Consider the following 21,204-nt stretch of genomic DNA (forward strand, 5'->3'; position numbering starts at 1 on the left):
AATAACAAGTGCTGCATGAAAAGAAATAACAAATACTTCATGAAAAGAAACAACAAGTGCTGCATGAAAAGAAACAACAAAGACTTCATGAAAAGAAATAACAAGTGCTGCATGAAAAGAAACAACAAATACTGCATGCACACGCTAAATTATCTCTAACGCACCAAAGCGGCTTCAGAGGAAGAAGCAAAACAAAGAAGAAGAAAATAATAGAGAAGAAGTCTTCCTGGTAGTCGGTAACCAGGCAGCAGCGTGGCGGTGCAGCTGGAAGAGCGCCGGGTCCTCTTTGAGTCGGGTCTGGTCTAGTCGGGTCTAGTCTGGTCTAGTCTAGACTAGTCGGGTCGGGTCTAGTCGGGTCTAGTCTAGAGTCTAGTCTAGTCAGGGCCTGAAAGCAGGAACATTTGTTGATTTAATAAACCTCGCAGTACAAATATTGACCATTAACTTGACTGTATTTACTTTGTTATTTCTCATGAAACCGTAACAACAAAAAGAAGACTTGAATATTTGTGCAGAATTAAAAAAGAAGCTTTTCTTCATGACACTGACCTGCGAGGTATTTGGCTCCGACTAATATCAACATGCTGCTCATGATGTAGAAGCCCAGAGGGATGCTGCTGAAGATACTGGACTCACCTGTTGGGCATTTGAGCAAATGGAGAGAAATTATACACAAAACTAACAAACAAAGACAGAAATCAAAGACTCCAACCTGCTGACAGATAAACATACATCTATAAATCAGGAGATTTTCTTTTTGTGCGTCAATATTTTCTGTTTGATGAGTGCAGTTTGGTTATTCAGAACAGTAAAGAAATAGAAATGTCCATCGCAGGTTAAGCTTTAAACGTGTTTAATTATGAGCCACAGCTTTGTCCCCATCACTTACATGAAAAATACACAATGATGATGAAACAATCCTTTCAATGCACAGACATTCCACTATTGTTTAAGTAAGGACATTATGGGAACCCGTCATGTTTAATGAACAGTGAGCATTCACGTTTGTTTCATGGCTCTAATAATATTTCTGCTCACCGTTTCCGTTACAAAGCGGCTCAGTCGTCTCCCAGTTCATGGACTTCTGGACCGCCTTCTTCCAGCGAGCGTACCGGAACTCGCTCTCTGTGGACAGAGACACGTTAGCTTGTTTAAAGGCTTAAAGGCCGCACGCCGGCGAGGACGTGCACGCCGGCCTCGCCGTACGCCGGGCCTCGCCGTACGCCGGCCTCGCCGTACGCCGGGCCTCGCCGCACGCCGGGCCTCGCCGTACGCCGGGCCTCGCCGCACGCCGGGCCTCGCCGCACGCCGGGCCTCGCCGCACGCCGGGCCTCGCCGTACGCCGGGCCTCACCGCACGCCGGGCCTCGCCGTACGCCGGGCCTCGCCGCACGCCGGGCCTCGCCGCACGCCGGGCCTCGCCGCACGCCGGCCTTGCCGGCCTCGCCGCACGCCGGGCCTCGCCGCACGCCGGCCTTGCCGGCCTCGCCGCACGCCGGGCCTCGCCGCACGCCGGCCTTGCCGGCCTCGCCGCACGCCGGGCCTCGCCGGCCTCGCCGCACGCCGGGCCTCGCCGGCCTCGCCGCACGCCAGCCTTGCCGGCCTCGCCGTACGCGCCGGCCTCGCCGTACGCGCCGGCCTCGCCGTACGCCGGCCTCGCCGTACGCCGGGCCTCGCCGCACGCCGGGCCTCGCCGCACGCCGGGCCTCGCCGCACGCCGGGCCTCGCCGCACGCCGGGCCTCGCCGCACGCCGGCCTTGCCGGCCTCGCCGCACGCCGGGCCTCGCCGCACGCCGGCCTTGCCGGTCTCGCCGTACGCGCCGGCCTCGCCGTACGCCGGCCTCGCCGTACGCCGGCCTCGCCGTACGCCGGCCTCGCCGTACGCCGGGCCTCGCCGCACGCCGGGCCTCGCCGCACGCCGGGCCTCGCCGCACGCCGGGCCTCGCCGCACGCCGGCCTTGCCGGCCTCGCCGCACGCCGGGCCTCGCCGCACGCCGGCCTTGCCGGCCTCGCCGCACGCCGGCCTTGCCGGCCTCGCCGCACGCCGGCCTTGCCGGCCTCGCCGTACGCGCCGGCCTCGCCGTACGCGCCGGCCTTGCCGGCCTCGCCGTACGCGCCGGCCTCGCCGTACGCGCCGGCCTCGCCGTACGCCGGCCTCGCCGTACGCCGGCCTCGCCGTACGCCGGGCCTCGCCGTACGCCGGGCCTCGCCGCACGCCGGGCCTCGCCGCACGCCGGGCCTCGCCGCACGCCGGGCCTCGCCGCACGCCGGGCCTCGCCGCACGCCGGGCCTCGCCGCACGCCGGGCCTCGCCGCACGCCGGCCTCGCCGCACGCCGGGCCTCGCCGTACGCGCCGGCCTCGCCGTACGCCGGCCTCGCCGTACCTTCGGGGTTGATCTGCGGCTCGAACTTCTCGGAGGTGACTTCGCTCAGGTCCTCGGGGTTCAGGCTCCACACGCTCACGCCCTCCGCCGATCCCGCCGCCATCGCCGCTCCGAGAGCCGTGGTCTCCGGCATGGACGGCTTCACTGCACACGACCAGCAGGCTCACCGTTAGACAACATGACTCACGGTAGAGACGCTGCTACTCAAATCTACATTGGTGCTTTTCTAGGGACTTATTTTGTCAATTTAGCTTGTAAACAAAACTTTTTTGAAACACACGTCATTGCAGGCATGAGCAATACTTAGAAACTGATAATAACTTTGTACTGATAATCATTTTCACTGTTATAAGTCATACATCATGTTGCCAGCAGAGGGCAGTAGCACCATAATGTTCAGTTGGAAAATGACAAGGATGCTGTCAAACAATGATTTGTGCTGTAAAAACATTTAGTGTAGGAAAAATCCTCTCATTGATTATGTTCCACAGTTTCCTCATTTTGACACACAGAACACACAGAACACACAGAACACACAGAACACACAGAACACGCATGATGAGCTGAGGCGTCTCACCAACAGGGATGCACAGGATGTCGGCCTGCAGCTGCATCAGCAGCCTGTTGGACGTCATTCCTCCGTCCACCTGGAGCTGCGTCAGCGGGATGCCGCTGTCCTGGTTCATGGCGTCCAGTATCTGCGTTAAAACATTAAAAATATATATAATAGTTACCCAAACACCTGCATCTAGAATAAGTATCATTTTCACACCTGTTTCAATGTTGTACATTAAATTAGAAATGTCTCTGCAGCTGGGACTGAGCGTTAACAAGCTGCTTGCATCGTGAGCCGGGCTGCAGGACAGAGGAGCAGAGCGCTCACCTCTCTGGTCTGGAAGCACACGGCTTCCAGTGCTGCAAACGCCACGTGCCTCTTATTGGTGAACTGAGTTAACCCACAGATGATGCTGCGGGTCAGAGGAAGGGCAGCGTGAATAACCGGACGGGGAGTTGAGCGTAACGACTGGAGGAGATCTGGGACTCACCCTCGTGCGCTGGGCTCCCAGTACGGAGCATAAAGACCGGAAAAGGCAGGAACGAAATAACAGCCGTAGGAAGTACCGACGGACGCAGCCAACTTCTCTGCAACGGGAAAGAAGCAGAAAAGGGAAAGTTTACTGGGTTCGGTCCTTTTATTCGATCATTTCCAGATTAAGTACGAACGCTGCAGACCAGCACGTACCGAGCTCTCCGTGTGATTGGATGATCCCCAGATTGTCCTGCAGCCAACGGACCACGGCTCCGGCGATGGCCACGGAGCCCTGCAGGAAGCACCAGAGAAACGCCTTCAGCATTAGAAGAACGACTTCACAGAATACAATGAGGAGCATCGGTGGTTTAATACCTCCAGGGCGTAGCAGGCGGGTTTGTCTCGGCCCAGTTTGTACGCCACAGTGGTCAGGAGGCCGTGGTCGGACATGACGGGCTGCGGACGACAGGAGCCAGAAAAATGCAACCGTGTGCAAAATGTGCTCCGATGGCACGGCTAAAACTAAAATATGTAGAATAGTGTTACCTTGGGTCCTGTGTTTCTCAGGAGGAAGCAGCCAGTTCCATACCTGAAACCCACATAAATACTATATATAAATAAACTACTAAAGACAGAATGCATTGAAGATGTGTGAACACACACAGAGCCACGCACGTGTTCTTAGCCTGTCCGTCCTGAAAACACATCTGTCCAACCAGCGCCGCCGACTGATCCCCGAGACACTGGGTTAAAAGATAAGATGAGATAAGATGAGATAAGATGAGATGAGATGAGATGAGATGTTCCTCTATTAGTCCCAGTGGGGGAATTGCAGGATTACAGCAGCAAGAAACACATAGTAAAAGAAAAGAAAAGTAATATAAATAAACAGTCAAACAGTAATAAAACAATAAAGTATCTACAATAGCAGTATTATATATACAGACAAAATACAAATGTATTTAAAATGTATTTATATTGCACCAGTTGAAGAAATTAAAGGGTTAATAACACAAACATCCATCAGGAGCCATTGAATGCCTCGAAGTGCAGATGAGACGTAAAGAGAGGAACTTACTCCTGAAATGGGGATTCCTGACAGAGCTCCAGACTTCTGCCAAAAGAAAAGATGAACTTGTTTCAATAAGTGAACGCAGTATTTTAATGCTGGAGATTTAAATGTCAACGCTGCTTTTAAAAAGAAGAATGTGTAGAAATAGTTTGAAACTGATGATGTGCTTTTCCCCACCAGAAATACATGTCAAATTAAAATGATTAAAACCGTGAAGTTAAACATATTTGTAGCTAAAAATATTAAGTCAATAGCAAATATTAAGTCAATAGCTCGTTATTTGACAACAGGAGGCCAAATAACACAAACATACAGACTTTCCCACAGAAATGAACCCGTGAACCTGTGTCAGTTAAAATGTCTTCACTCCTCCACCTCTAAAGATGTTTAAAAGACCTTAAAAGATGTTTAAAGACCTCTAAAGATACTTAAAGATGCTTAAAGATGTTTAAAGACCTTTAAGGATGTTTAAAAGACCTTAAAAGATGTTTAAAGATGCTTAAAGATGTTTAAAGACCTTTAAAGATGTTTAAAAGACCTTAAAAGATGTTTAAAGATGCTTAAAGACGTTTAAAGAAGTTTAAAGAAGTGCACAAAGAGTGAAGACATTCCGGGCGTGGCCCTGGCGAGGGCGACGTTCCACAGAAGCGGTGAGGGACGGAGCATCCAGTACATTTCCAACACGCCGTGCATGCGTGTGTCCTAAGAACACGGAACCAAGGCCGTTGTTTTGCACACAGGTCTGGGATGAAGCTACGCAAGATAAACATAAAACACGTATTTCCCGTTTCTCTGCTCGTTTATTTGTTAAATCATTCTGGGGATGATCTTCGGTTTGCACCCTCCTGTGGTAAAACTATCTGCCTTCTGTGAATCTTGGAAATGCACTGTGTGACACGCGGTCGGCACAAGAAGCGGAGTGACGGTGACGGTGACGGTGACGGTGCATGAGGAGGAAAGTGATGCGATGGCGAGTATTACTTACCCGGCTAGAACAAATTTTCTACCAGTGAGAGAGGAGAGACAATGGCACACAGAAGAAAAGCCTAAAATAATTTCTTAGTCCAAGTTCATGCATGAAACACAGCAGTGACATTATTAGGATAAAACTTTAAAAATTAGAGTTGATGTTCATGCTTCATGCTCACCATGAGTCCATAGATCTCTGAAGAGCTCCTCACTTTGGGCAAGATCTCCATGGGAATACCAAAATATCTGTCGGGAAAGAGAGAATGATTGAGCCAACTCTGCTTTCAAGCTATTTGCATTCATAAACAATACGGAATATGAAGCAATACAAGGTATTGTGAAACTATGTGGTGGCTTTTCCATCACATTGAGGGTCTTACACAAAAAAACCTCAGGATGAAATTAGGTGTCCACGACAGAAACAAGGAGCTGCAGATAAATTCACCACTAGAAGCTGCACCGTTATTTATCGTTTTTTTGACCACCTTTGTGTGAATTTAAACGACAATTTAAACTATATATTTGATACACATGCACAATTTTAAATGCAGAATAAAGGATCATTTGAGCACTGCATGTAATTGTCTTAACACTTTTTGGAAAGCCTTCGATTTATGCTATTTTCTGTTTTTTCCAAGTCTGTCGTCTCTTATGTGACTTTTTTATGTCCTTTTTAACTGTTTTATAAGTTTGTTATCTTTGTGTTTATGTGGTGAATATGTTATGCTGCCATCTCTTGTCAAAGAAATATCTAATGGGATTATACTGGCGAAATAAAAAAACAATATAAAACACATCGGCAGCGTGGCAGGATGGAAGGTGAATGACGGACAGATGTCGTACGTGCAAAGTTCTGGGTCCCAGTCCAAAGTGTGAATGTTGAACAACATGGTTCTGCTGGCGTTGGTCACATCGGTGCAGTGGACGCCGCCCGACTTTCCCCCAGTCAAACACTGAAAGACACACAGGAGGTCAGTTCTACACCGTCAGCTGCAGCGCGCAACACGCCGTGACACGACATGACACGAGATGACACGACATCTGTATGGCACGACACAACATGACACGAGCTGACACGACATGCCAAGACACGACATGCCGTGACACGAGACAACACACCATGCCATGACACGAGATGACACGACACAACATGACATTAGACGAGATGACACGACACAACATGACATTAGACGAGATGACACGACGCGACATGGCTTGACATGACACGACATGACACGAGATGACAAGACACGACATGACACGAGATGACATACCATGACACGACATGACATGACACAACACGCCATGACACGAGATGACACGACACGACATGCCGTGACACGACATGACATGACTTGAGATGACACGCCTTGATAAGAGATGACACGATATGACACGAGATGACACGACATGCCGTGGCACAACATGACACGAGATGACACGACACAACATGCCGTGACACGACACGACGTGACACGAGATGCCATGACACGACATGACACGAGATGACAGAAGATGGCACGACACAACATGCCGTGACACGACATGACATGAGATGACACGCCTTGATAAGAGATGACACGACATGACACAAGATGACACGAGATGCCATGACACGACATGACACGAGATGACATGACATGACACGAGATGACACGACACGCCACGAGATGACACCACATGCCATGACATGCCATGACATGACACCAGATGACACGGCATGACATGCCACGACATGACACGACATGCCATGACACAAGATGACACGACATGACATGACATGACACAAGATGACACGACATGACATGACACGACACGAGATGACACGACATAAGATGAGATGACACAACATGAGATGAGATGACATGAGATGACACGACATGACATGACACGAGATGACATGACATGCCATGACACGAGATGACACGACACGACATGCCATGACACGAGATGACACGACATGACACGAGATGAGATGACACGACATGAGATGACACGACATGAGATGACACGAGATGACACAACATAACACGACATGACATGACACGACACAGCATGACATGCCATGACACGACACGCCATGACACGAGATGACACAACACGACACAACATGACATGCCATGATACGACACATCATAACACGAGATGACACGACATGACATGACACGAGATGACACGACATGAGATGACACGAGATGACCCGGCATGACACGACACAACATGACACGACATGCCATGACACGAGATGACACAACATGAGATGACACGACATGAGATGACACGACATGACACGACATGAGATGAGATGACACGACATCTGTACGGCCGCTACTCACCCAGATGAGCCAGGAGTCCACGGTGCCGAACATGGCGCGGTGCGACACCACGGCTTCATGGACCTCGTCCACGTTGTCCATCAGCCAGCGGAGCTTCACTGCGCTGAAGTAAGTGCTGATCGGGAGCCCCGTTTTGTGCTGCCGGAGGACGTTTTAATATCAAATGTGTAGGAAGGAAAAATTATATATTTGGATGAACAGGAACTTGACAAGATTCAATGCTGAGATAACCATAAAAAAAGCCATGATGACAATAGATAAAACCTTGTTACCGGGCAAAAACATCCTCTCAAATATAAGCAACACTTTCAGCAAAAACGAGAGAGCAGAATGTAAATCACCTTCAAGTGGTTCTTATTCCTTCCTGGAGTTTTGTTAATTAGACGTTCAACTGTTGATTGAGTCCGCAGGTCGAGCCAAACTGAAGAGATTTCATAGCAACAGAAGAAGAAGAATCAGTCAAACCCAGCCGCCATGTGTGTCTCCGTGTAGATAAAGATCGCGACAGGATGAAAAGGAAACCAACAACTTTACCGATGGCGTTGTAGAGCGGCTCCCCGGTCTCTTTGTCCCAAACCAGCGTGGTCTCCCTCTGGTTGGTCACTCCGATCGCTGGACAGATTTACAAAGACGTTAGATCGTTAGCGGCTTAGAGATGAATGAGGACGTCTTGAAGGAGCCGATGGAAGCCTGAAGCTCAGAGAGAAGGAATACCTTTAATGTTGGAGACGTCGATGTTCAGCTGGGTGAGCTTCTCACACGTCCGCTCCATGCACTCGTACACCGACTGCAGGATTTCTTTGGGGTCTTCCTCCACCCATCTGAAAATAAAAGGCAAAAAAATATAAAACTCAGATAAAACACATTTCTAAACTGCGTATGCATCTTTGAGGAACGCATCGAAGCGTCTTACTCACCCTTCTTTGGGGAAACTCTGTTTGATTTCCACCTGATGGTGGCTGAGGAGCTCTGCCGTTTTAGAATTAAACACCTTCAACGAGAGAAATGAGTCAATAACACAGAACTGTATCCTCCATCATTCAGGGGAAGATGGCTGAGCGTCTTGTCTGTAGTTCATCATGGATTCATGATCACGTTATTTAACTTGATCCCAGCAGGATCACACTGGCTATCGACCAACGATGCAACGATAATATTATTGCTCATGTCTGCAGTGAGAATGAGCAGGTGTAATTTAAGACACACCTTCAATAATTACACACATTTATTATTGTACTCTACAGTTTCAACCAGAACAAATCTCTGCATTAAATGAACCAAACTCAAATGAGAAGTCACAGTTATATTAAACGTTACCCCGAATTTTAAATCTAAAGTTTTAAAATATGTGGCGATTTATGCCAATTAAGAATAAGATATCAGCCACACCCAGAACATGAATAAAAACATCTGTTCCTAGTTAAGACAGCAACAACTCCACAAAATGAGTTTGTGTCTATATTCCTGCCATGGAGTGGACATGTACATAGTGATGCATGGAGCGGACAGTAGACATAGTGACGCATGGAGCGGACATGTACATAGTGATGCATGGAGTGGACATGTACATAGTGATGCATGGAGTGGACATGTACATAGTGATGCATGGAGTGGACATGTACATAGTGATGCATGGAGCGGACATGTACATAGTGATGCATGGAGCGGACATGTACATAGTGATGCATGGAGCGGACAGTAGACATAGTGATGCATGGAGTGGACATAGTGACGCATGGAGCAGACATGTACATAGTGATGCATGGAGCAGACATGTACATAGTGATGCATGGAGTGGACATGTACATAGTGACGCATGGAGTGGACATGTACATAGTGATGCATGGAGCGGACATGTACATAGTGATGCATGGAGCGGACAGTAGACATAGTGATGCATGGAGTGGACATAGTGATGCATGGAGTGGACATGTACATAGTGATGCATGGAGTGGACATGTACATAGTGATGCATGGAGTGGACATGTACATAGTGACGCATGGAGTGGACATGTACATAGTGATGCATGGAGTGGACATGTACATAGTGATGCATGGAGTGGACATGTACATAGTGATGCATGGAGTGGACATGTACATAGTGATGCATGGAGTGGACATAGTGATGCATGGAGTGGACATGTACATAGTGATGCATGGAGTGGACATAGTGATGCATGGAGTGGACATGTACATAGTGACGCATGGAGCAGACATGTACATAGTGACGCATGGAGCGACATATACATAGTGACGCATGGAGCGGACATGTACATAGTGACGCATGGAGCGGACATGTACATAGTGATGCATGGAGCGGACATGTACATAGTGATGCATGGAGCGGACATGTACATAGTGATGCATGGAGCGGACAGTAGACATAGTGACGCATGGAGCGGACATGTACATAGTGATGCATGGTGGCTGCCGCCAGAGGGCACACCGATGACAACAGACAGAAACACACCAAGGACGCCGCTCTGTCGGCCCGTTAGAGCCGCACGTCGCGCGGGGGGACTCACCAGGAACCGGGTGGAGCTCGTGCCCTGGTCGATGGCCGCCACCAGCGGGCCCAGCGTCATCCGGTGAGAGGACGCCGCCATGGGGCCGTTCATCCGCGGCCACAGAGCTCGTTGTTTGAGCTGGATCACAAACCCGATTATCAACACCCGGCGAAAGCGGCTCAGAGCTGAAGGGAGGCGTCCAGTCCGTCGCTTTCTGTCCTGGCGCACAATGATGACGCAGGCAGGCGGTGGACACGTCCACACGGCCACGCATGCGCATTCAGGTGTTATGGGGCCAAGCGTCACAGCTCCTCAGAGTGGAAGTCCAAACAAGTTCAAGTGTTGGAAGAGACTCAAAGAGGACATTTTAATGTAATCATAATAATCATTAAATATTCGAATGGATCCTGGAGACAGGGCAGAGGACGGGGAAAGGGCAGTCCTTTATTTTTATAAGATGGCTATGTTGATTGCTCATGATCATATATTTATTAACTGATGTCTGGACTGTATTTTACTCCGACCGGGAGGAATCTTTTGTTGAGGTTGACCTCCTTTACCCAAACCTATTTTTTAAAGAACACTATCTGTTACTGTCGTCTCTGAGTCTTCTGTTGTCTTCCTTGCATCCACGTCCCGGGTTCCCACAGTGCCAACACAAGCAAATTGAATTTGAAATTCAATATACAAGTTATGAATCAGTAAAGTTGGTCCAGCATCCTCAGCTCGCCTTGCAGGCTGAGCAGCTTCTGGAGACACAACAATACACATTACAGACACACAATCCTTCATTTATATATAAACAAATTGTTTCCAGACTTTTGTCAAGTCTACCTTGACATCCTTTTAGAGATAAAAATGTTCTCATAAACATTTCAAAAGATACCAAAAAAGCAGTACTTTATTTCTCTTATATGTCACATTCATAGAAATGTTGAATGTGTTTTAATGTGTATTTATTGTGGAATATTCATGACAGGTGTAAATGTACCCCTCTCAAACTGATCTCTATGTGTTAATGTTTGGTGAAATACAATAAAACGTCAGATTGTATTTACACTCTTGGTGCAGACTATAAAAATGGTCGTTCCCATACCGGGAGTCGAACCCGGGCCGCCTGGGTGAAAACCAGGAATCCTAACCGCTAGACCATATGGGACGATGTGCTCTATCATTCTAACGGTAATGGTCCTAACATGCCGTGTGGTTTAACTCGACTTCTTTAAAAACCAAACCCACTTTTAGCAGATCATGTACCTCAAACGTGTATGTATTTATTAATTATAACCCATGAATATATAATTTACCTTGTGTTTCTCAAAATCTGATGTCAGCTCGAGGACCATCTCTCCGGCGACTGGCGATGACATCATCACAAACGGACCTTGTTGTCATTCCTGAAATGTGGGAAGCGTTTGTCTTTTTATTCGGTTCGTTTTAAACCTTTTCGTCGTTCTTTAACCACCGAGACTTGAAATGTAAGTATTGAGATACAATCAGAACACACTTGTCTGCAGGTTCAGTGAGTATTATTACAAGTTAATCTTAAATAGACAACAATGCTGCTAGTTAGCCCCGTTAGCTGTCCAGGCTAAAGATAATGATTCTACACGTTTCGTTAGTTCATGATAGTTGTGTGCATGTTTTCAGGGCTGACTACTGGAAGTCACAACCAAGGAAGTTCTGCAATTACTGCAAGTGCTGGATCGCGGACAACAAGCCTGTGAGTTGTCCAGAGGAGGCAGTGCATGTTGCTGAAGACAGTCCACAGTGTGCCAATGTGTCTCCTGTTTGTTCCTGCAGAGCGTTGAGTTCCACGAAAGAGGGAAGAATCACAAAGAAAATGTGGCTGCAAAGATCTCTGAGGTACGAAGCTGTACATGTCTTTATTCTGCCTGTGTTTAAGGGTTGAATAGCTCCACCTACCAGGAGTTAAATGCTGCCAGCCTGAGAAGTTTGATATATTTAAAGTAGTAGTTGTATAACTGGATTTTTAGTTATGGTGTTATTGTGCCCTAAAACAAAAAAAATATGTCTGCATGTAATTCAATTTCCATGGTTCTCCGTCTGCTTGCACACACATGCACATTAATGTGCATGACTATAAAACCCAGATTAGAGTTAATCTATATTCATGGACGACGGCCCAGAACAACCTGCCGGTCTCGGCCCGGTGCTCAGGCCTGGCAGGGGAGATAAGGTCCAGGCTGAACGCTGCGGCTCTAAAGCTCTCTTTTTATTGGCTAATTTCTTTGACCACTCGTCTCATTTGATCTTTCCTCCCGCAGATTAAAAAGAAAAGCATCGACAAGGCCAAGCAGGAGGCGCGTATGTCGAAGGAGTTCGCGGCAATGGAGGAGGCTGCACTGAAGGCATATGAGGAAGATCTGAAGAGGATGGAAAGGGAGGCAGCAGGTAACTCTTTTTGACATTTTATTTAAATAATGTGTAACGTTTCTTCTCGAGAGGAGCTTCTGCTCTTTCATAGCACTTCAAATATATGTTTTTGTGTTAGGATTGCCAGCCGAAATAACTCCACAGCCACCGGCAAAAAAACCTGTGGTGATAAATCAGGTGAAACCTCAACCACAGACCAAAAAACAGAAGCAAAAGCAAGAGAAAGCGAGAAAGTTCAAAGGCCAAATGGAAGCACAGGTTTGGGTCGAAGGACACACAGAAGATGGAAACACGTACTATTACAACTCAGCAACTGGAGGTGAGAAGAGCCTGAAAACACAACCAACATACATGGTATTGTTACACCTTATGGTCAAACAGACTCTTTCCAACCTGGTGTTGGCGTTATGCTGTGTTTGTATTTTAACTACAGAATCCAAATGGGAAAAACCAGAAGGTTTCCAGGGACAAACCCCACAAGGTTTCCAGGGACAGAACCCAGCCTCTGCACCGCCTGCACAGACAGAGGTTCATATTTATGTTCATAGTTTCTGTGCATTCGTCTGATTTCAAACTCTGTTGGTTGCTTATGTGTTAATATTGTGTTTGTGTTTAGAGCTCTTCAGGCTGTCGCTGGATGGAAGCAGTCAGTCCTACTGGTTATACATATTACTACAGCCCAGAGACTGGAGGTGCAATATTTGTGTTCTATCCCTCAATAGTTAGTTTTAAAACCGCTGCTGTCCCGTCTGATTATCACACGCTGTGTCTTCCTTCCCTCACAGAAACCAGCTGGGAGCAGCCAGCAGGCTTCCCTTCCATTGTGCCGCCTGGAACTGAGTCCAGCATGAAGGTGGAGAGTCAGGAGAAGCCTTCAAGCCCACACCCAGGAGCAGAGGACGGGTCCAGCGAGGCCCCGGTATCGCAGGAGGCTGACGTCCCTGAACCAGAAAACCAGCAGCCCAACGTTCCAAAGATCAGCTTCAGGGTGAGACGAGTCCTGGCAAATAATAATAATATTATTATTAATAATTAAGAAAGAAGAAGACCTCACACTTTCCCCTCCTTGTTTGTTTTCAGAAAAGGAAAGCAGGAGCCGAGCCGTCAGAAGAGGAGGGAGAAGCTAACGTGAGTGATGATGCTCCTGAAGTGGAGGCTGAAGAGGTGAAGGAAGAGGAAGCGGTCCAAAGCACGGCGGCTGAATCTGAAGAGAAGGAGAAGATGGAGGTGGCTCCAGTGAGGAAACAAGCCAGAAGGCCCAACACTGCCAATCCATACGGGACCTGGGAAAAGATCAAGGAAGAGGTGGATCCATAGTGAGTGCTGCTGCTTGGTCCTCTGATGACATGTCTACATACGCTACACACTACATACGTGTGCTGACAACGCTCTGACCGCTTCTTCTCCTCCCTCTGCAGTTCCAAGGTGGACTTGCAGTTGCCGAAGGTGGAGGGATTCACCGCCAGCGGCAGCGCTCCAGCCGTGCGGCCGCCGGAGCCGAAAGCAAAGTTCAGGGAACGCATCATCACATCCCTGGGAGGGGAAGGCGGGCCGGCCTCCTTCAGGAAAAACAAGTCTCAGAACGGCAGATCCAGGATCCTCCGGCAGCGAGACGACGACGACGACTGACCCGAAAACATAAAGACTTCCAGCCGCAGAAGACCTTTACTCAAATAAAACTCTTTCTAGGATTATTTTTTTTTTTACATTTTTCCAGCATATTAAATGTAGGTGTTTTTATTTTCTTTACTTAAGATGCACACATCTTTTTTAGGACACATTGTTTAGTTTTCCCTTTAATAAATATGGCCACAACATGCTTTGCACTATGATCTGTCATAATGAAGGTGTGCAACACTTTTCTAGTCTTATCTCACGTGTACAATATTGTCATTTCATCCTCTTTCATTTACAGCAATTCTAATAACGTTTTGTATTTTTCATATTTGTATTTTTCTTATCATTGTGGAAACATTGCAAACTCATGAAGCAGCGAGATGGAGGACGGGAACGTGTGATCTCAATAAATGATGAACGTCCGGATACTGGAAACGTAAAATCATTTTTGAAATGCAACTGTGTGAAAACAATATTTATAAAAAGATGTCGAATGAGTAGAAAGTAAATGTGGAGGTTGCTGGCCAGCTGGCACACACACGCATGGTGTGACGTGTGTTTAGTGAGTGTGTGTACAGCTGATAGCTGGCTTCACCGCACCCTGAGGTGAAGGATATTTACCGACAATAACATCTTTACTGAACTTTAATATGAAGGTTTTACCTCCATGTGTGGAGTAAACAGGCTCACATGTAATGTTAAAGTCTGCCAGGACACAAGATGAGATTATGACTTAGACAACCAAACTCCCACTTAGAGCACAAATTATAAAAATATATATAGAGAGACAAATGTACATGATCTATTTTGCATTAGGTAGTTATTCTTAAGATAGATAGATATATACTTTATTAATCCCCAAGGGGAAATGTGTTGTCGTAGGAGCACCTTACAGTTTACAGATACAAATAAACACAAAAGATAAAATATATAAAGCAACAGGGATGAAAGATATATACAAATAAAAATAAAGTAATATATATATATATATATATATATATATATATATATATATATATATATATATATATATATATATATATACACAAATAAAATAGAATACAAATAACTGGAATGAAATATATGTACAGCTGCAGAGTATTTATTAATTTAGCAAATTAAATGTAAACAATAGAGTGCAAAATGCCAAGTATGTGTGTGAAGTGAAATGTATGTACAGCTGCAGAGTATTCATTAATTAACCTACAATAGCTTAGTTTTAAAACTGCTAAGAAAATGCAATTGGTTTATCCTAAAGCAGTTTAAAGTATTGATCATTTATGAACAAGTATTAGTCATTAATAAAGATATTGTGTTGTTTAGGGAATCACCATGACAAATATATCATTAAATATTTTATTAGAAAAATAGAAACATCTTAAGTATGAGTGAACTGCATTCGACTATTGCACAAGCGTATATTTATATTAAATGTACGTTTCATCCCCGGTGTGCAGACATGACGTGTTGGAGAACATTCTGTAAGCAGTCAGTCTCAGGACGTCCAGCCTGGTGCCTCATCTCCTGCAGCAGGGCAGCAGGAGATGAGGCACCAGAGCCTGGTGCCTCATCTCCTGCTGCTCTGCACCGCCTGCAGCAGAGCCTCCCTCTCTGCATGTCCCAGCACGTCACCGATCAGATCCCGGAGCGCCTCCCCTCCTCTCATGAACTCCTGCAGCAGCAGAACACACCGGACGTCGAGTTTAACGATGAGAAACAGTTGGCGACATTAACATCAGCTCTCTGGTTGAAAGTCACAAGAACGACAATCGAGAAATGTACAGGTTTCTTGTGATTTATGCAGAATTCTTAACCACATTAATATTTTACCTTAATATCTCTGGCTACATATCCAGTCCTGTGGTCCGTGACGCGATCCTGGCTGAAGTTGTAAGTACGAATCCTCTCTGACTGAGAGCGCGTGCCGACCTGCAGCCGGACAAACGGGAGGAACAGCTAGGGAGTGAAGACAGTCAAACATTGTGCTGTAAAGTGCTCTTGTGAGAGGAGGTCACCCACCTGCTGCTTCCGTGCCGTCTGCCTCTGCTCGCTGTCTTTACCCATCATGCTCTGGGAGAGCCTGGCCCTCAGCACACGCATGGCCGTGTCTCTGTTCTGCAGCTGGGAGCGAGTCTGCTGACACTCAGCTGTTGTTCCTGTTTGAAGGAAGATGAGCTTAAACATAGAGGAGTAGTGTGTATATGACGTGAAAGCATCACGTCTCTGGTCTGGACGCTCAGAGCCGCTCCGCCGTGTTTTACCGGTGGGAAGATGAACGATCCGAACCGCGCTGTCGGTCGTGTTGACACTTTGTCCGCCGGCTCCTCGGGACCTGAACGTGTCGACGCGGAGATCCTTTGGATCCACGTGGAGGTCAAGCTACTGGCACATGGGACAAGAGAGAGAGTCAAACAACAATAATACTCATAACACCGACTGATGAAGGCAGAGTGCAGCTCACCTCCACCGGCTGAGGCAGGATGATGACGGTCATGGTCCCCGTGTGGATGCGCTGCATCCTGGAGGAGAGGCCCACCTCAGGGATCCTCTGCACCCGGTGGGTTCCCCCTTCATGCTTCAGGTGTCTGTACACGTCGTCCCCGGCTATCCTCACTGCTGCATGGTGCAGACCACCTGAAAGAGAGACAGGAACTTCTCCATCATGCCCCACATTTAGAACCGCCACGGCAAGATAAAACGTGACTGACCACACTCAGCAGGCGAGTAGTTCAGAAGCTCAAAGTCCCAGTTCTTGTAGGAGGAGAAGCCCTGGTACATGTCAAACATCTCACTGGTGAACTGCTGGCAGACGTCACCTGCAGCCAGAGACAGGTGTTAAACGCTGTGTGTGGTATCGGTCTTCAAAAGACAGTTTGCATCCCTCATACCTCCTGTTGTCCGTCCGGATACGACCTCCAGCAGAATGTTACTGGAGTCCAGAGGGTCGGTGGGCACCAGAGCTGTGACCACCTGGAGAGAGAAGACTCTCTGTAATTAACCATCCGATAACACAAATCCACACTTATTTGATTCTTTTGTGTCCGTACATCTTTCCTTAAGGCCGCCGCCCTGCAGGAGAGGTGTGCTTCCTCCTCTCTCAGCAGCTGGGTCAGCTGCTCATCTTCACCTGGGGTCCCTGAACCTGCAGGCAGAGGAACGCAGCTCAGCATGGACACCTAATAACACAGCCTGCAACCTTTATGCACGTGACATGCATTTATAGAACAGTGTTGTCAATGTTGCCTCTAAGAGAACCTGAGGAACCAATGCTCGGTCTACGTGTGCACTGACCAGTGGTCATAGCAGCAGTGGTACCCTGCAGCAGAGACAGCAGCTCCTCCAGGTCCCTCCCGGCCCGCTCGGCCCGCTCGCGCGCAGCGGCCAGCGGCAGCAGCTCCGCGCGCCTCTGCAGGAGCAGCTTCCGGTCCGCCTCGCTGAGGAAAGCGCGCTGCAGCTTCTGGTGAACGTCCCGGAACTCCTGCATGCGCTGCTGGAGGTGCCTCTGCACAGACGGGCTCTCGTACAGGTCCCCTAGGTCCCCGTGATAGAGGCGTGTTGGCGCCCAGTAAACACGCGTCAGAGGCCGCCATGTTCCGCTGCTGGGAACTACACGACTACCGCAGGAGCGCAGCCGCAAACAGCGAGAGACGAGCATCGGACTTCATTTAGTTCAATACAGCGAGAACACGTGCTGCTGCTGTCAAAGAGCTGCTGCTGTAGCGAGACGTACCCGGATGTAGTTAGAGGTCGAGGACGCGCAGGGAACTCTGGGAAATGTAGTGCCGCTGTATCGGCCGTTTGGAAATCGTTTAACTGAGGTCAACATGTCTCACTTGAGTGACTCTGGTAAGATATTAACTACAGTTAGACTTATAGTCTTAAAATAAATACATTTCATTATAACAAAGTGGGTTTAACTCAGTTAGGATACTTTTATTGGACCATAAACCTGTTTAAGCTCTTTTTGCTCGCGTTAACTGCTTCCTCTCGGTGTTCATCTCCTCTAACAGCCCGCGGGTTGACCAGACTTCCTGGCCCAGGACCGGAGCACCAGCCCGGGGCCGCGCTGACCAGAGCCGTGGAGGACGTGAGCCAACACGGCTTCACCCAGACGGAGGCCCTGGAGGAGAAGAGGAGGACGCTCTCCTCCCTCCAGGTTCACTGCACCCGACACTCATTCACTCATTCACTGATTCACTCATTCACGGATTCACTCATTCACGGATTCACTCATTCACGGATTCACTCATTCACTCATTCACGGATTCACTCATTAATTATCAAACTAGCTGCTTATAAGCGTTATAACGTGTCCTTGTAGAAGTGGCAGAAACAGCAGTAGTGGAATTTATGGTTATATTGAACATATTGTTAATATTGTGGTGACACAAAGGGGCAACGTGAGCCTGGTTTAATGTAAAGTTAAGTACATGCGGTACAACATATCAAACTAACAAATAGTTCATTATAAGGAATATGCATCCATGCAATACAATGGTAACAAATAGACACGTTGACATAAGATAAAATAGTCCTTTATTATTATTTATTAGTCCCTCAGTGGGGAAATTGCAGGATTACAGCAGCAGACAGGTAAAGTGAACGCATAGTAAAATAAAAAAGTAGTAGTATAAATAAACAGTTAAACCGTAATAAAAACAGTAAAGAATCCACAATAGCAATTTTATATATCAGAATCAGAACCATTTTTTCGCCAGGTATCTTTACACAAACAAGGATTTTTTCTTGTGCATAACTTTAGACGAGACAATCAACAACAACAACAACAACAACAGTGCAATATATATTAAATTAAGTCAAAAATATAGTGCTCAGACAAACAGATGACAGACAGAATAACATTTAGTGAAAACATGTATTTATATTGCACCAGTTGGCCTCTAATTCATCTGATCTACTTCCTTATTTCAAATCCCTTTGTGTCACAAAAATGTATATTTGCAGAGAAGGTTTGGACATTTTGATTTGCCTTCTTTTCCAGGCAGCTCTCTCAGGCGTCAGCAGGGAGTGTGAGGCGGCCGAGCAGGAGCTGAGGTCTAAAGACAGGGCGTTCCTGCTGCTGCAGGGCGAGCTGGAGGCCCTGGAGGGCCGGACTAACGTCCTGCAAGGTCGCTGTGTCGCCATCGGCGGGGAAAACACAGAGCTCCAGATCGGTGTAGCCGAGGAGGAAGAGAAAGCTCGCATGGCGCTGGAGAGGTTCAACACTTACCGAGGCATCATGCAGGCGCACAGAGCGGCGGCTCTGCAGGCGGAGAGCCAGACGGACGCCCACAAAGAGCTGCAGGACAAGAGGGCGCTGCTCAGGATGCTGGCCCAGAGGAAAGAGGAGCTGAGGAAAGATCTGGAGAATCCAAATGGAAACACGGTGCACATGGAAAAGGTGGAGGAAAGAAAGTGGATGTTGTATACTTCTAAACTTTAAGAGTGTTTACTGTCCTTCTTTCTTTGTTCTGCAGAGTGAAAATGATGCTCTGAAGAGGGAGATCTCCGTGAGGAGGGAGACCATCGCTAAGAAGAGAGAGCAAGTGAAAAAAGAGTTTGAGACTCATTCTCAGATAAAGAAAGACATAGAGGTACGGCAAAACAGAGGAATGGGGAATTTAATTCAACGTTATTGACATGGATGCAGAACCAGGAGGGAAGATATCAGCGCTAAGGCCGTGATGTTGTGTTTCCGCTCCTCCAGATCCAGAACAGGCGCTTTGAAGCCATCCTCAAGCGCCTCTGCTGCCAGCTGAGCCGAGCCCAGGCTGCTCACAGGTAAGCATGCAAACAGCAGCAATCATACATCTGTATTCATGCAGCAGGTGCACATGTTATATTAGGAACAAACCACTCATATGTTGTTATTTGTAATACATTTAAAGTGGCCCATCTCCCTTAAGCGCCTTTACATTTGTTGTTATTTAGCTATTCAGAGGCTTCTATTGCATTAACGTCCCACGTGTTAAACAAGGTGCTTCACTCCTCTACTCACTCAGGCAAATGTCTACAGACGTCCATCACCTGGAGAGGCAGCTCGCCGAGCTCAAAGGGCAGCTGCCGTCATCTTGAACCAGCTGCATGAACATGGTTTATGATGCCGTTTAGTATAGGATCCATTTGTTAGGGAGGCCTGCAGGTATATGTGTTGCTGTTACTGCAGTTGAGCAGCAGGGGGCAGCGGTGTCAACTAAATGTTGAGCGATCTGTTTCATTTCATCACAAAACCATCACCTTGTTATTAACATACCTGTTCTTTCTGATTGTGTTCCTGTAAATGCATGTGAGAGGTCCGTATTAAAACGTGTGTGTTCTCAGTGAGGTTGCTGTGTTTTAAACAGGACAGCTGCACGGCGAGCGGCTGCTCCAGACTGAATCGGGGCAACATCAGCCGTGCGTGGGATGGGATTTTAGGCGGTGACAGTTAATCGTTGGTCCACAACAGAAGCCGAGTGTCGGCTCTAACTGTCGGTGCCGCGGTGTTGTTTTGGCACACGCTGTTCCAGCGTCCGCTTCACCGGCCGCCTGACGGCCCGCGAGGCGACGGCCCGCCGCCGGGTAACGGGGGCGGGCCTTCAACCAGAACCCTGAAACAATGGAACTGCCTTTTCATGAAACTCTGGCCGTGGTCGTGTGGAATCTGTTGCGTTACGTTTTGTGCAGATTATCTGCAGAGAGGATGACGTGTGCCAGCTTTCATAAAGCTTATCCGGCAAATAAATACAAGTCAACCCCGACATGACAAAATGAAGACATGCAACCGTGTGACAACAACTACCCCCTGAAAAGATGCAAGCTGTGGGAACCTGTTCTGCCTTCAGCTGTAATAAACAGCCAGAGTCTGTTTGAATGTGTGGGAAACACGTGATGATTTACTCAAACCGTTAGGA

General features: G+C 47.8%; 4 protein-coding genes across 4 annotated transcripts; 2 read left to right on the top strand and 2 right to left on the bottom strand.

Moving 5' to 3' along the window:
- Window positions 1-254: 254 nt before the first annotated feature.
- LOC306753130 (glycerol kinase) lies at window positions 255-10,408 on the bottom strand (the record flags this gene model as incomplete). The annotated part of the gene is made up of 21 exons (XM_079236976.1): window positions 255-385; window positions 550-636; window positions 1,039-1,125; window positions 2,384-2,527; window positions 2,961-3,081; window positions 3,267-3,351; window positions 3,430-3,526; window positions 3,627-3,705; window positions 3,789-3,869; window positions 3,960-4,002; window positions 4,089-4,156; window positions 4,492-4,527; window positions 5,471-5,488; window positions 5,634-5,700; window positions 6,298-6,407; window positions 7,791-7,928; window positions 8,132-8,211; window positions 8,325-8,402; window positions 8,505-8,611; window positions 8,708-8,781; window positions 10,316-10,408. The coding sequence occupies 21 exons, from the start codon at window positions 10,406-10,408 to the stop codon at window positions 375-377; spliced, it is 1,704 nt and encodes a 567-aa protein (XP_079093102.1). The 3' UTR covers window positions 255-374.
- Window positions 10,409-11,699: 1,291 nt separating this feature from the next.
- wbp4 (WW domain binding protein 4) lies at window positions 11,700-14,729 on the top strand (the record flags this gene model as incomplete). Its single annotated transcript, XM_079236507.1, has 10 exons — window positions 11,700-11,710; window positions 11,948-12,020; window positions 12,101-12,163; window positions 12,586-12,712; window positions 12,813-13,013; window positions 13,128-13,222; window positions 13,311-13,386; window positions 13,480-13,682; window positions 13,775-14,010; window positions 14,113-14,729. The coding sequence occupies 10 exons, from the start codon at window positions 11,700-11,702 to the stop codon at window positions 14,321-14,323; spliced, it is 1,296 nt and encodes a 431-aa protein (XP_079092633.1). The 3' UTR covers window positions 14,324-14,729.
- A 1,149-nt stretch (window positions 14,730-15,878) lies between these two features.
- mtrf1 (mitochondrial translational release factor 1) lies at window positions 15,879-18,005 on the bottom strand (the record flags this gene model as incomplete). Its single annotated transcript, XM_079236509.1, has 9 exons — window positions 17,603-18,005; window positions 17,359-17,453; window positions 17,200-17,281; window positions 17,020-17,127; window positions 16,773-16,945; window positions 16,573-16,690; window positions 16,331-16,467; window positions 16,142-16,240; window positions 15,879-15,983 (listed from the first exon to the last, which is right to left on the bottom strand). Exons 1-9 carry the CDS (start codon window positions 17,964-17,966, stop codon window positions 15,879-15,881), a joined length of 1,281 nt encoding a protein of 426 aa, XP_079092635.1. The 5' UTR covers window positions 17,967-18,005.
- A 116-nt stretch (window positions 18,006-18,121) lies between these two features.
- Window positions 18,122-20,598, top strand: ccdc122 (coiled-coil domain containing 122). The gene is made up of 6 exons (XM_079236510.1): window positions 18,122-18,157; window positions 18,322-18,467; window positions 19,314-19,712; window positions 19,789-19,905; window positions 20,019-20,092; window positions 20,314-20,598. Exons 1-6 carry the CDS (start codon window positions 18,136-18,138, stop codon window positions 20,384-20,386), a joined length of 831 nt encoding a protein of 276 aa, XP_079092636.1. The 5' UTR covers window positions 18,122-18,135; the 3' UTR covers window positions 20,387-20,598.
- Window positions 20,599-21,204: the final 606 nt, after the last annotated feature.

Source organism: Taurulus bubalis, assembly GCF_910589615.1.
Source record: "Taurulus bubalis genome assembly, chromosome: 21".
Lineage (NCBI taxonomy): Eukaryota > Metazoa > Chordata > Actinopteri > Perciformes > Cottidae > Taurulus > Taurulus bubalis.

What these genes read in the sequence shown, in the direction of transcription:
- ccdc122 (XM_079236510.1), top strand. Translation starts at nt 18,136, where the DNA reads ATGTCTCACTTGAGTGACTCTG. An exon ending in ACACGGTGCACATGGAAAAG is followed by an intron (nt 19,713 to 19,788) that starts GTGGAGGAAAGA and finishes TTTGTTCTGCAG; the next exon opens with AGTGAAAATGATGCTCTGAA. An exon ending in CGAGCCCAGGCTGCTCACAG is followed by an intron (nt 20,093 to 20,313) that starts GTAAGCATGCAA and finishes CTACTCACTCAG; the next exon opens with GCAAATGTCTACAGACGTCC.